General features: G+C 45.5%; 1 protein-coding gene across 2 annotated transcripts in view; it reads left to right on the top strand.

Annotated features, from left to right (window-relative positions):
* KIF4A (kinesin family member 4A) overlaps positions 1 to 14,180 on the top strand; it is a 54,403-nt gene that overhangs the window by 11,336 nt on the left and 28,887 nt on the right. For both annotated transcript variants that reach the window (XM_014568820.3, XM_075940789.1), the window contains 8 exons: positions 2,235 to 2,410; positions 3,125 to 3,186; positions 8,409 to 8,541; positions 10,022 to 10,080; positions 10,265 to 10,370; positions 11,780 to 11,857; positions 12,191 to 12,376; positions 13,093 to 13,196. In XM_014568820.3, coding sequence (XP_014424306.2) covers positions 2,235 to 2,410; positions 3,125 to 3,186; positions 8,409 to 8,541; positions 10,022 to 10,080; positions 10,265 to 10,370; positions 11,780 to 11,857; positions 12,191 to 12,376; positions 13,093 to 13,196 — 904 coding nt within the window. The remainder of the gene's footprint in view (positions 1 to 2,234; positions 2,411 to 3,124; positions 3,187 to 8,408; positions 8,542 to 10,021; positions 10,081 to 10,264; positions 10,371 to 11,779; positions 11,858 to 12,190; positions 12,377 to 13,092; positions 13,197 to 14,180) is intronic.

Here is a 14,180-nt window from a genome sequence, read left to right as displayed (position 1 = left end):
ACAGGATGGACCTCCCAAAACCAGGACTTACTCATCTGGCAACATCTGCTGGACCATGGGTATTCCTGGACATGGGTGTCCTGGTTGGGAATCCCAGTGACAAGAGGGCTGGTGGCTTGGAGCCTGGTAGATCTGGGACAATACCGGAGCCCTGTTAGTGCAGCAGGGGCAGTGGCAGCCCCAGTACCAGGGAGGTGGCAGACCTGATAGCGGGGCTGTTGCTGGGGCGGCCTGGTCTGCTGGGGCTGACAGCGGGGATGGAAGGTGGTCTGGGGAGCCAGTAACAGGGGACCTCTTGTGGTCCAGCAAATTCCCTCGTTTGGGACCAGTGAGATCTGGAGGGTACTGGACGAGAGGTCCAACCTGTACATTTAATCTAATCTGGAGGCCCAATCACTAGTATCAATGAATCATAACTGACTTGTTACTGTACCATGTCATTAAAGGGCACAGCTAAGAAGCTGTGTCCTTTAACAGTACATTTACATCTTGGCTGTGTCTAGACTGCAAGCCTCTTTCGAAAGAGGCGCTTTCGAAAGATACTTTCGAAAGAGGCGCTTTCGAAAGATACTTTCGAAAGAGCCTCTTTCGAAAGGGAGCGTCTAGACTGCACGCGGAACTTTCGAAAAAGCGGCTTGCTTTTTCGAAAGAAAGCATCCAGTGAGTCTGGATGCTCTCTTTTGAAGAAGCCCTATTTACATTGAACGCCTTCTTTCGAAAGAGGAACTTTCGAAAGAAGGTGTTCTTCCTCGTGAAATGAGGTTTACCGCCATCGAAAGAGAAGCCGCTTTCTTTCGATTTAATTTCGAAAGAACGCGGCTTGAGTCTGGACGCAGGTGAGGTTTTTTCGAAAAAAGGCTACTTTTTTCGAAAAAACCCCTGAGTCTGGACACAACCCTTATGTGCTTTTGGATTTCTTAAGTTGATCTTACCTCTGAATATTTTTGGAGTTTTATAATGCTTGCTTTTGTGATTAAATACACACCCTCCATTACTGATACAAAATCTTTAGTCTGTGAATATAAAGGGAAATAGCTCAATATTTTAAAGTTTTAGTTTTTCAGTCTTCCTTTTCACAGTGCTGTAATTTATTGCATAAACCATTTTTATGATATTTTATATCTTTCAAAACATGGACTACCATAATCTTTTTAGTAAAAAACCTAGCTGAGTGAGCTGGTTGGAGCAAAGCAGACTTATGGCGTAAAACTGGATAATACCTACTGTCGAAGCAAAAGACTTCTCTGTGTTTAGGCGGCTAATAAAAAACTTTATTGATCAATAAGGCACAAAGTGAGCCAAACGTGACCCCAGCAGGACCGGGCCCAATAAGGCTACTCAATACAATCAATCCTAATATTTTATACCCTTAGCCAAACAAGTCTGACGTCAGGGCATTTCATTAAAGAAATCATCAATTAAACGTAAAGGAGAAACCTGTTTCTTCTTGCTGATAAGTTATCAGGGAGAGGAGTGAGAGCTCCAACTCAAACTAGTTCAATTAATGCATTCCAATAGCTCATCCTTCTGGCCTCTTTCACATCAGTGAAGGAGAGTTCAATCTCTAGCGTACGTGCAGAAGCAAGAAACTTAAATGGCTTCTGTTATACGAAATGGCTTCTAGCTAAATATGAAATGGCTTCCACACTACTTTTGGTGTAAAAATAATAAGCTCTGCTAGACAGCTCAGTGCTGAGGTCCTTCTGTTTGGTCAGATCATCAAATGGAAGGAAAATGATGTCTGATCTGACAGCCAGACATCAGGGTATCCATGAAATTTCAGCTCCCAAGGCAGCAGAAGCCAGCAGAAGTAAGAGCATCTGAAACATTGATATAGGGAATTGTGTAACTGCTTAATGTGATGAGAATCCAGTCAGGTGTATATGATGTCAAACCATCATTATTTGAAGTAAAAATGGGAGGCAAAATAGCAGATGTGAAAAATGTCTTTTGACTTTGTGGGGTGAAAAGAAAAGTAGATCCTGGGATGACAGATTTCAGTAGAGCTTTCTAACTGGAAAGCTGGCTTTCTTACCAGTGTTTCTTGTAATGGGAGCAATCAACTATTGGGTATTACATGAATAATGCATCAGTCAAAATCTCCTGTCTGTATTGGCTATTGTGTTTTATGGGCATGGTGCATTCTTACGCTGTGGGTTTTCCATCATTAACCCACATCACCATTTTCACAGTCTCAAAGCAATAATGCTGTGTCCCATTCTGTTTCTGTTCAGATTCCTTGGGTGGCAACAGCCACACTCTCATGATTGCTTGTGTGAGCCCTGCAGATTCCAACCTAGAAGAAACCTTAAACACTTTGCGCTATGCTGATAGGGCGAGAAAAATAAAAAACAAACCGATTATCAACATTGATCCTCAAGCTGCTGAGCTAAATCATCTAAAGCAGCAGGTACTGGACACTTCCTTCCTTTAGCTGGAGACTGGGATTTTGTGCATCGCAAAAGTGGGAGACTCATCATTGCAACAAATTCAAGAAAAAGAAATAGACACTGAGCTCGCTTAGCTATAGGTCACATTATAAGGAAAGTCCTTAAATGATTTTGTCTGTGTGCATATTGCTTGAGATTCTCCACTATAAGTTTGCTGTAGATGGAACATTTCTCCACTTTCAGGGGGGCCTCAAAACTCATGATTCAATCATGGCCAACTGTTGGTATCAACCACAGTTTATATTTCATACCTTAAGAAATGTCACTCCCACAAAGTATAACCATCTCTGGAGTGAAATATGGCATCTAGCTAACACTACACAGCTATGTGCCCAAGTTCAGGATGGGAGACACACAAGGGTCCATATGCAATCAATTGTAGGCAGATCTAGTTATCAAAGTATAGTTTTAGCTAAGATATAAAGGATAATGCTGCTCCTATTGTCCCTACAAGAGTGCCAGGAGCCCCTCAAAGAAAATGTGCTCGTAAGTCTATCATGTGAAAGGCAACATCATTGTTCAAGTAACACTGGAGCATTTGTTGAGTGTGATCGAGGGAAGAGCTCCCTCTTAGTCATTTGTTAAGTCCTGCAACTCCAGCTCTCTTTTTAGAGATCAATATATACTATAGAGAAGGTAGATTCAAAGATGGGTAATTGTTTGTTTCCTTCTAGGTACAACAGCTGCAGGTCTTGTTGTTGCAAGCCCATGGAGGGACACTCCCAGTGTCTATCAAGTAAGAACTATAGACTAATGCTCTTAATGTAACTAGAAGCCTTAATTGTTCTTCCCTGCCTGCCCCCACCCCAACTGAGACTAGATCTCCTGTTGTACTGAGGCTCTAGACTGCACGTGGTGCTAAGGTAGGAACTTATTTGCTATCCAACTACCTGTCCAGTCCTCTTTCTCACTCCCATGTCATGCTCACTAAGTCTAATTGTATCAGTGTTTCACTTTCATCTGCAGCAGTGCCCTTTGTATAACAATGCAACAGTCTAGCTGTAGTAGAGGATGCAGGGGCAGAACTTGGTCAATAATGGTAACATTTTGGAATGTTGAGAGGCTGCATAGAGGACCTTATTCAGATTGAACCGCTGTAGTCAGGGACTCTCCTTTTCCACAGATGGCTGTGGTTTTACCCTCAGGAGTGAGCTAACAAAGACAGAGGACACAGTTGCAACTTGTGTCCTGAAGTAGCCCAGGCCCTCATGCCTGTGTACTGAAGTTATGTTCTGCATGCCACTGCATATGTCTGTGTTGTGCTGAAAAGAAGCACCTGGGATCTTTTTCATGGCGATAAGGCAACACACCGCATTTATTGAACATATATAGATCAATCAGTACTTTATCATATGCATATGCAGGGCTCGACAAATACACTCACCCGCTCGCCCATGGTGAGTAGATTTTGCCAGCTGGCGAGTGCAGGGGCGGACTGGCCCGGTGGGCCGTTGTAATGGGCTGCCCGAAGCCTACACTACGGGCGGCGTGGCCCCATCCAATCTGCCAGCCGGCAGAGGAGCAGAGCGCTGCCGGGGAACTGCGGCGATTCTCAGCGCTGGGCTGCCTACGTGCAGCTGCGGCACGAGGAGGCGGAGCGCTGGCAGAGGCCGGGACACTGGCGTGACATGGCCCCGCCGATTTTAAAGGGCCGCAGCAGCTTGGCTCTGACTGCGTGTCTCCGGCAGTTGGCTGCGGTGTGCGGCACAGCCAGGGCCTGCTCCGCTGGCTCCAGTCCTGCCACGGCCCCAGCCCCTCGCCAGCGAGAGACCGCTCCCTGCTGACGGCCTGGCTCGCTGTGCCCCATCTGGCTCCTGCCACCTATTCCCCATGCTGCCCCTGCACCCCGGATCCCCTGCTCTCCCTCTGGCTCTGCACCGCCCTTGCACCCTGTACCCTGCTCCCCCCTCCTCCCCCCCAGCTCTGTGCTGCCTGTTCCCTGCACTGCCCCTGGACCCCATGCCTCTGCCCCTCCCATTCCCTGCGTCCCATTCCCTGTGCCTCCACCGCACACTACTCCCCCTGATCCCTGCGTCTCTGTGCCTCCTGTTCTCTCTCCCCCCCCCCCCCCCCCACACACACACACTGTTCCCTGCATCCTGTTTCCCCTGTGGGTTGGGAGTGAGGGGTGCTTGTCCATAAGGAGGGGCTGGACAGGGCAGGGAAAAGGCTGCTGTGACCCAGCAGTGAGTGAAAGGGGGAGTTCACTTGAAGCGCCTTTGCCTTTATGGAAAAAAATGAATGAAAATGCTATTTGCTATTTATAGGGCTAAAATGCTGGGACAAAAATGAAAACAAACAAAAACCATTGCAAAATGCAAACATGTAAAAGACAACCAAAAAAAGGGGGGGAATGTTTTACTTGGCCCTGGGGGAGGGGAAGCGGCTGGGCTGGGCTGAGGGGAGGGGAAAAATATGGGGAAGGGGCTTGTGCTGAGGAGAGGAGGTCAGGAGAAGAAGAAGAAAGGGGAAGGCACCAAGGGACAGGGGTGCAGGAGACACAAATGCCAGGGGGCCAAGTGCAGACAATGAGGAAAAGGGCAGGAGGGGAGGTGTCAGTGGGAGGGGGGAGGGTAAGGGCGCTGGGGGCTAGGGGGAAGAGGGGGAGGTGCTGGGAGAAGGCTTGAAAGAAGGGGTGGGCATGAGGAGAGTGGGGATGGAGCAAGGCATGTGTGAGGGCACAGGGGTGTGAGGGGAATGGGGGCAGAGGGTGCTGAGGGGGTGGGTATCGGGGAAAAAGAGGGCAAAGGTGACAGGGGCAGTGAAGGAAGGGGAAGGTGCCAGGAGGGTGCAGGTGCCAGGAGATTCTGGGGGTGAAGCAGAAGGGCAGACGCCTGCAGGGGAGGGACCAGCATCAGAGGAGAGAGGCAGTGCAGGTGTGTAGAGGGAGGTGTTAGGAGAGGGGATGAGGAGGGGTAGCTCGCATGATCAGAGTGGGGCTACTGGAGGAGTAGGCACATGGGGGAGGGAAGGGCTGGTGGAGGGGGGCAGGTCTCAGGAAGGCTGAGGGCAGCGAGAAGGGAAGGAGTCAAGACAGTAGAGGAGGGTGAGGGGTTGGGGGCAGCAGGCACCAGGGGAGCTGATGGAGCAAGGGGAGGAGACATGGCAGCAGAGGGAAAAGGTAGAAGTTTATAAGATGTTTATTAATAACTTGGGTGATATTTATTAAGAACGTATTAGTAATTACTGTTCTTATTCTTATTAGGAATTTATGCCATTAAAAAAACCCCACTTTTTTGGGGGGGGAGGGTAGCGAGTCCCTTTTTTGTCTGGCGAGTAGGGTTTTCCATAACTTGTTGAGCTCTGCGCATATGATACATTGCGCACTCGCACACTCAGTCTTGTTGTTACCAGTGGTTGCTCCCCCGAACTGCACTGGCCAGGTGAGTTAGATGGGGGAGGGGTGGAGCTGGGCAAGACGAAAACCCGGGGTCCCTCTGCAAGATGCTTCATATTTATCCCTCTCACGCAGCCCATTAGTCATCACCATTCCTTTCTTAATGCTGCTTCAAAGAGAGTTCTTCCAAGGGCAGGCACTTGCTGCTTGACTCCTAAGGCATCTGTATGTCCAGTCTTTTCAATAAGTTCACTTCACAGGTATTGTCTTGGATCTGGCTTCCAGCCCCTCTCCACCCTTGCAACTGCTGTTGGAGGTGCTCGCCTTTCATTCTCCATTCACACCATCTTCATTTCAACAAGGCAATCAAGGAAAGGGGAGAGATCTATTCTTCTCCAAGCAAAAGAATATTTTCTGTACCTTAACTATTCCTGAGACCTATAACATAAAGAGACAAGATCTAATCTATCTAATCAACTTACAAAGTTTCTCTTAATACAAAGTTGTATGAGAATGATACATGGTTATATGGAAATGTTACAGAGATTCATCCACATCTGGAGAGTACTGAAAAGCAGGTAGCAATTCTACTTTTTGCTTCTGATGTGATTACATTAGTGAAAAGGTGGTGAATGATACTGATACTTTTGAGGGTGCCATCCACGTAATTGAAAATAAGGTTTTTTTTCCCCCCTGTATCCGTCTTGCCCTTATTGGACTGTGGTGGAGTCAGACATGGACAGAGCCAGGTCCTGGCTTGCTGTGCAGTTGAATTTCCCAGTTTGCCTGTTCCCCATACTACTCTTCATTCACCATCTCCACGCTGTTCACAGCAGGGGCCTGTGACTTCGGTCACTCAGAGGTATCCGTGGTGCTGTGGGGAGCAGTGGTAGTATCTCTAGCAATATGACATGCAGCTTTTCATATAAGCAGCATGTTTGTGGAATGGCACCATATTTAATCATTGGCCTTCTGGTATGCCTTCCAAAGCTCCTTGGCTTCTGATGCAGCACTGCTGCTGGTTCCTGTCATGCCTCTTCTCTTGCATCCCCTCAGTAATCTTCTCAAAGATGTCAACATTTCTATGGTTGGTCCAAAGCTGTTCCTGCACAGCCTCTTCTTCCTGCAGTCCCTGGATATCCAATATTTCCTGTCTACTCTATTCAAATTGGGAGTACATCTGAAGCAAGTAGCTGACAGGGTCAGCTGGTCAGTTGCACTCAACAGCGGAGAGCTCTTAGGTGTGATTGCGAAGCCCAGCAGTTAAAGCGAATTTCAAAAATTTACAGGGCTCTTCTGGAGATCTCAAAATCCCCGGTCCCCTTGACTCCTGGGCAGTAGAGCTCACAATGGTGACTAAAGCAGTGTGGAGCATAGTGTTACAGCCGCTGGAGGACAGTTAGCAGCAGCCTCTATAACATGGTGTCTATCCTTACATGTGTTGACCTAAGCATGTTGATTGCAACTCTGTTGCTTGGGGAGGTGGTGTTACTATGTCTGCCTACCAGTGTGCTTGCAGCGGTGGAAGATGGTATAGACACGTGTGGGGCTAGGTTGACATAAACTACCTTGTGTTGACCTGTGTTATGAAGACCAGGCCTAATATGGATTCTAGAAAGAACAGTCTTCCAGCGCCCTTCCTTTCCACCACCCACCTCCCAGGCTTCTATGTACTTACCAGTTCATCAATGCTTCAGTTGAGAACAAATAGCCTCATGACAAGTTTAGGCCACTCTTTTAATATAGATCCAGGAATTTTTGAACTGCGGTTTCCAGAAGTAGATCTAGATTAGACCCTGAGTGGTCCCAAACCACAGAGTTTGCTGGACCAGGGGAGTGCAGGATTCCTTTCTGGGATGTGGGTGGCCCCGAAGCCTGGGTTTCCCTCCCAACTGCTAGGGCTCCCAGGGTCAGCCTCCTCGGGCTGAGATTTCCCTCCAGCTGCCATCGGCCCCTCTCCCAAGCCAGGAATCCTGGCAGATTCCTCGCTCAGCTGCTGCCTGGGTTCCTAGCCAGGGTTAGGGATTCCTCTCGGCAGGTGCTAGTCCCACGGTTGCTGGGGCTCCCAGCCAGGGCTGTGGATTCCTTTCTGCTGCTGCAGGAGCTCCCTGGCCTGGAGGACCAGCCCCTGCTCTCCAGCACCTGCAGGACCTACAGCTGGCCTTCGGGGAGCTCTTGTCCAGCAACATCCGTGGTCCTTCCTTCCGGACCGCATATGTTGCCAAACCCAGAGAGTCCCAGATTTGGGAGATTCAACCTATAATTAAAATACAGAAGCCTCTATCCAAAGCATGGCCCCAAAAATTGGATTCAGAGTGGTAGAAATTATATTCCCTTCACCTCAAAGTACTTCTTAAGGAGATGTATTTTTTTGGAACAATATCTTTGAAATGCCTTTGAATTTCCTCATTCCTTCCATAGATTGCAGTAATCTTTTACTTCCTGCTAAGAAGTTCCATAGAGTCTCATAGTATGTAATTTCCAGTACAATGTATGCCACAGGTATTAAACCTTATTGAACTGGGGTTAACTTGACTGAATAAAGTTCATTCAAGATATTGTCAATCTATAACAGTAAACACCCCATTGACTTTAAAATAATAAATTCTTGCTTTAATTAGCATGGAGCCATCAGAGAATCTGCAGTCCCTCATGGAGAAGAACCAGTCCTTGATGGAGGAAAACGAAAAGTTGAGCCGAGGTCTAAGTGAGGCAGCTGGTCAGACAGCCCAGATGTTGGAGAGAATCATTCTGGTAAGGCTCAAAATTCTACATGAAGCACTTTCAGCTACACGTTGCTGTTTCCTACCTGTTGGAAGCTGACCAGTCACAGTGCTCTAAGGCTAGTTAGGAATTTCTGACTCTGGGAGACTTAAATTGAATTTGAAAGGAGTATAGTAAATGTCCAGAAGCTATATGATGATAGGCTACAGGCATGTCAAACTGGTGTTTGGAGGGCCGCATGTGGCCCGATGGAAACTTTTTGCGGACAGAACATTTTTATAAAAGAATGAAGTGCTGACCACTCAGAACACATGGCTGAGTGCTTGCTCACAGCCAGCCGGACCGCTCCGTGTCGCAGCAACTGCTCATTGCCGGCTGAGCTGCTCTGTGCACGCGCTCATGGCCGGGCACTCTGCACTGGGCGCTTACTGCTGGCCACTGTGTTCACACCGCCCCAGCACCTCAGGCAGCAATGTTGACTCCAGGACCCAGGTATTAAGTTGGGGGAGGCATTAGGTTGGGAGGAAGGGCTGGGAGTGCCTGGCTCTGGGATAGAGGAGAGGCATTAGGTTGTGGAGGGCTGGCTCTGGGGGAGTGGAGGGAGATTGGGTTAGAACGGGGGAATGGGAGTGCCTGGCTTGGGGGGGGGGGAGGAAGGGGTTATTTTGTTAATTTTGTTTGTTTATTCCCAAATAAAATCAGAGAATGTATATTAATTTTATATCAATAAAGTCAATTTTTTGCAATTGCATAAATAATTATATTTTTATACAAAATCTCAATCTTAAAGTATCTGAAATTTTCACAGAAGCCTGTTCTATTTGACTAACCATGGTTTATACTTGTTTTTATTTCAACAAAACAAGTTATGTATCATACAAAATTTAAAAGTACCTTAAATTTATATTTAATTAAAAATTATGTAAAATAATTTAATATGACCAAATAACAATTTTACACATCAAATTATTGTAATATTATTATAAAATATACCTAAAACATAATCTATAATTAAATAACAACAACTTTCTGACAAAGTACATTTTCTTTGGTGGCCCTAGGGTTGCCAGGTAGAAGGCACCAATACTGGACACCTGGCAACCCTAGGGCCACTAAAGAAAATGTACTTTGTCAGAAAGTTGTAGTTACTTTATTATAAATGTAAATTTAAATGAAGCGGCGATTATGAATGCTCAGATATAGCCTCCAGTATTCCACCAGAACAAATTGAGTAAGAGGTGTTGACTGTATGGACCCTGTGGTAAGTAGATCTAAGCTATGTTGACTTGTTACACTACTAATGAAACTCAAATTGCATAGCTGAGATCCACTTTTCCCTGTAGTGTAGACCTATCCTGACTTTCATACAAAGGGAATTAACCTTTGCCCTGATTGTGCAGAAACCACTGTTAAGATAACCTGCGTTGTGATTCAGTACAGAATGATGAAGCTGCCATTACTAGTCTTACTTTTCCTATAAGTGTCCTATAATTGATTTGTCTTGTCTTAGACAGAACAAGAAAATGAAAGGATGAATGCGAAACTAGAGGAACTCCAGCAGCATGCTGCGTAAGTCCCATCCAGTTTCATATTCTGCCCGTGCTGCAGCAGTGTCATACAACTCTGCATTTAATATTTCTAAGTCCATTTGTATACAAGAAGGGGGACTGAGGGTATTGCCAACATACTGCCAGTCAGATATGTAATTGCCAAGCAAGACTTGTGGACTTAGTTGCATGTCTGAATTTTTCAGGTGCAAACTTGATTTGCAGAAGCTGGTAGAGACTCTGGAGGACCAGGAGCTCAAAGAGAACATAGAAGTGATTTGTGATCTGCAGCAAGTGATAGTCCAATTGCAGGTAAGAATTGACCATGGGAATGGGAAGATCCTTATATCAAATAAGCTTCCTACCAAGAAGAACCCAGGGGTATGGTGACGCTGTGAGGCAGTGGTTTCTTGTGTGAAGTTGTTAAATGGCTCTTAGCAAGCTATTTTAATATAGATTTCCCTCTGAAACCTCAAAACCTACTCCAGAACTCTGTGCTCCTAAATTCTGCAAAACTGCATTACAGTATTTTGACAAAACAATGCAATACAATCAAAAAATTTCATTTAGTATACATACATTACCAAAATATGTCACACAGATTACAAGTGTTAGCATTTCATAAACACACGAAAGTTCATTTACAAATATTTGGTAACCACGACCCGGAACTCCAGTTATAATTCTGGATTTTCAATTAAATTACAGAATACCAAACACCAAAATATAAGTGAAGTAGAATGTTGCTTTACATTGCTGTGACTTTCACCCAAGAAAGTCATGCCGTTTTGCTAATCATTGTACTGCATTTTTTTAATGGCTAGGTAAAGTAGATACTGAGCTGTAATCTAATCGCATTGTGCCTTTCCGGGGCAGAAAAAAAGCCAGAAAGCACGCATACCTTCCTAGCTGAGGATTCAGTTACTGTCACTTACAAAAAGGCTCCCTTACACCACTCTGGCAAGGTACAGGGAGCCTTAATTGTCTAAGAATGGGAACAATTAACAATCATTAGAAGCCTAGTTGTCGACAAACCTTAAGCTGAGCTTGGCGCTCTCTCCACAGTCAGAGGTTGATGGAGCATTTCTCCCCATTGACTTTTCTTACTCCTTGTGACCGTGAGATGTATGGGCGCCAACAAGGGTGCCCTCAGCATTCAATTTAGCTGGTCTTCACTAGACCCACTAAATTGACCTAATCGATCTTCCCACAAGTGGAGACATGGCCTCAGTCAATTGAGACTCAGTTCAGGAGAGGTGTTCTCTGCAGCTGTTGAAATGGGATACTAGAAGCCTTCCCAGAAAGGGGAGTTTTTTAAGGTCTAAGGAGAGCCTAGAGAAGCATTTGTTGCCCTAAATGGATAGCAAGGAGCCCTTAACTGTAGGGCCCTGCAAATCAGCAGAGATCTGCCTTGAGCCCTGCTCATGGATATAACAAACTATACTGTTTACTCGCCCGTGGTGAGTAGATTTCAGCCGTGCGCCCCGTTCATTTGCGGTGTACACATGCACAGTGTGGCTCTTGCGCATGTACAGTACGGGGCTGGCGAGCAGTTTTCATTGCTGTTCGTCAAGCCCTGTCCATTAGCATACTCAGGTGTGACTGCAGATATCTGGAGCTCATTTTTGCAGAGTACAAATTTTGTAACTAGAGCCCTGCGTGGATAACTACAGTTCTCAGGCTTCTGCTCTACATTAAAGTGCTTTGTTTGCCTTATGCAGGATGAAAGTGCTGCCTATATGGCAGCATCCATGGAAGCTGTTGCCCAAAGTTCGCCATCTCAGCAGGAATATGATGCTGTAAGTAGTTGGGGTCTGATATAGTGCAGATTTTGACCATGTAAATATTCTCATTCACTCAGTAACTGCATCTTCTTCCTAGTCCCATATCCCATGTGTATGGCGCTTACAGTTACTTACTTCCATCCATCCTCCTTTATTGTATTCTTTCCTATTAACTAAATTTTAGAGAAAATAAATTAATGTAAAAATATTCTAAACATTTTATATAAATACTGCTTTTACTTCAGTAGTATTCAACTGTTCTGCTAACTCTGTGTTCAAACTGCCAATGCAAGCACTGAAGAACTCCTTGGAATTGGCTTCTGACTAATAATTATGTCTGTATTTCAGCAAGCAGAAAGTATCCAGGACAGCAAGAGATCCCCAGATGCTTTCAGCACTCAGCATGCCCTCCGCCAGGCAGAAATGTCCAAAGCGCTGATAGAATTAAATAAAGCCCTGGCTCTGAAAGAGGCCTTGGCAAAGAAAATGACCCAGAATGACACCCAGATGGAGCCCATTCAGTCCCAATACCAGGTAAACAACTCACTTCCGTGGGCCTTCCTGGAAAGATGTCCAGTGTCATCCTTTTTACCCCATATGTGTGTTTTCTAATGCTAGTGGGGGAATGGATTCATCAGAACATGAGCATTCCCTTGGTGGTTCTCGTAGTAAGAATTCCATGTTGCCTTGAGATTTGTAGCATTAGAGAGTGGAGTCTTATGATACTGGTTATCTCTGGAGCAGTGGCCATATAGCTAGAGGTACCCACAGGTGGCAGAACTGCTGTGCCTAAATGTCTCCATATGGTTTTACTAAGCAGGCCTCGATTCTTGTGATTAGACACTGGCCACTGGCTGTTTGATGTAGTCCCAGTCTTCCCACTCACATCTCAGAGTTGCACTTCTGCTGTGGCAATACTTGTCATTCATGGAACTTAACCACGGTACAAGTCTTGTAACTTCCATTGAACTGGCTTCTCTCCCATTAGTGCTGGAAACTCATATTTGAACCCACCTGAACTTATTGATAACATGACTGCTAGACTAAAAGGCTGACTGGCTGTATAGACTGATCTGGCTCCTACAGCTACTGCATGGGTCAATTTTCTGATCCCTCTGACAACAGTCCAATAATTCAGTCAAGTTGTCCAATCTATTGAAATGACTCCAAGGCCTTATCTAGCCTTGTCCCTGGTCATTTAGGATTTCAAGACTTCTAACTTGAAGCACTCTGCTCCTTCTCTTTTCTAGACTAATATCAAGGGCCTGGAGTTGGAGGTCAGTAGCCTTCAGAAAGAGAAGGAAGAGCTGATCATTGCACTTCACACTGCAAAGAAGGATGCTAACCAAGCAAAGTAAGTCTGGCTAGAAAGGCAAAGAAGATTAGAAAAACAATCATTGTTATACATAAAATCCTAAACTGCAAATAGTGTTGCAGTGAATGGGCTGTCCTCTTCCTGATGGTGATAAACATGCTAGTTCAGCGTTCTTCGGTGGCTGGGTGTAGTTATCACCATTACACAATGAACCAGTCTAAGGAATTGATTTCATGTGCTCTGCCAGGGCACGGGTGCTCTGGGGAATCTCTTGTCAAACCTTCACTAATTCACTGTCTCAGTGAAGATGTTTTGAGGTGGTGGAAGAGTTTGTGTTTGGCACTAGGAAGGGGTCTACTGTATCAGGCTTTTATCCTAAAGACTGTCAAAGTGTGAGAGGGAAAAATACCCCCTAACTCTGAGTACATTTTTAGGTTTTTGTCTTTTTCTTAAAGAGAATCTATTCTGACCTAGTGCACCCTGCTAGGAGTTGAGATGAAAATAAGGAGGCTTTAAGGCCCAGAACATGGAACCAAAGAATGTAGCAGACTAAGAATCAGACTCTGTGATCTTGGGTTCTCTTGCTTCTCCGTGCCTCAGTTTCCCATCAATAAAATGAGAATAATGCATATTTGATTTGTTGGGAAGGATTTGTCAGACTTATTCTTAGCAGATGGCAGATCACTTTGATTAGAGGCTAAATATAAGAATAGGATTAGAATATAGGCTTCTGCTTTGAGTTCTTGCTCGTATGTATTCCAAATAGGTGTGTGCGCATGCCAGTGCAAAACTGTTGGAAAGCTTTTTCCCTAGCTGCTACTCATTGGGTTGGCTATGGAGCCCCCTAGAGTGGCACTGGTGTAACACCCCATATATGACCGTGCCAACTTGACTGCCCTTCAGTTCCTTTTTACCACCAGTGACTGCTGTTGGAACTTTAGCTCTTGCTTTGCATCCCTAGCTTAGTCTGTTTGACAAGAGTTAATTGTTTTGTTTAACAATAGCTAATTGTTAACAATAGTG

This window comes from Pelodiscus sinensis, chromosome 13 (assembly GCF_049634645.1).
Source record: "Pelodiscus sinensis isolate JC-2024 chromosome 13, ASM4963464v1, whole genome shotgun sequence".
Taxonomy (NCBI): Eukaryota; Metazoa; Chordata; order Testudines; family Trionychidae; genus Pelodiscus; species Pelodiscus sinensis.
The sequence above is the reverse complement of the archived record's forward strand: the minus strand, read 5'-3'. Positions and strand labels throughout refer to the sequence as shown.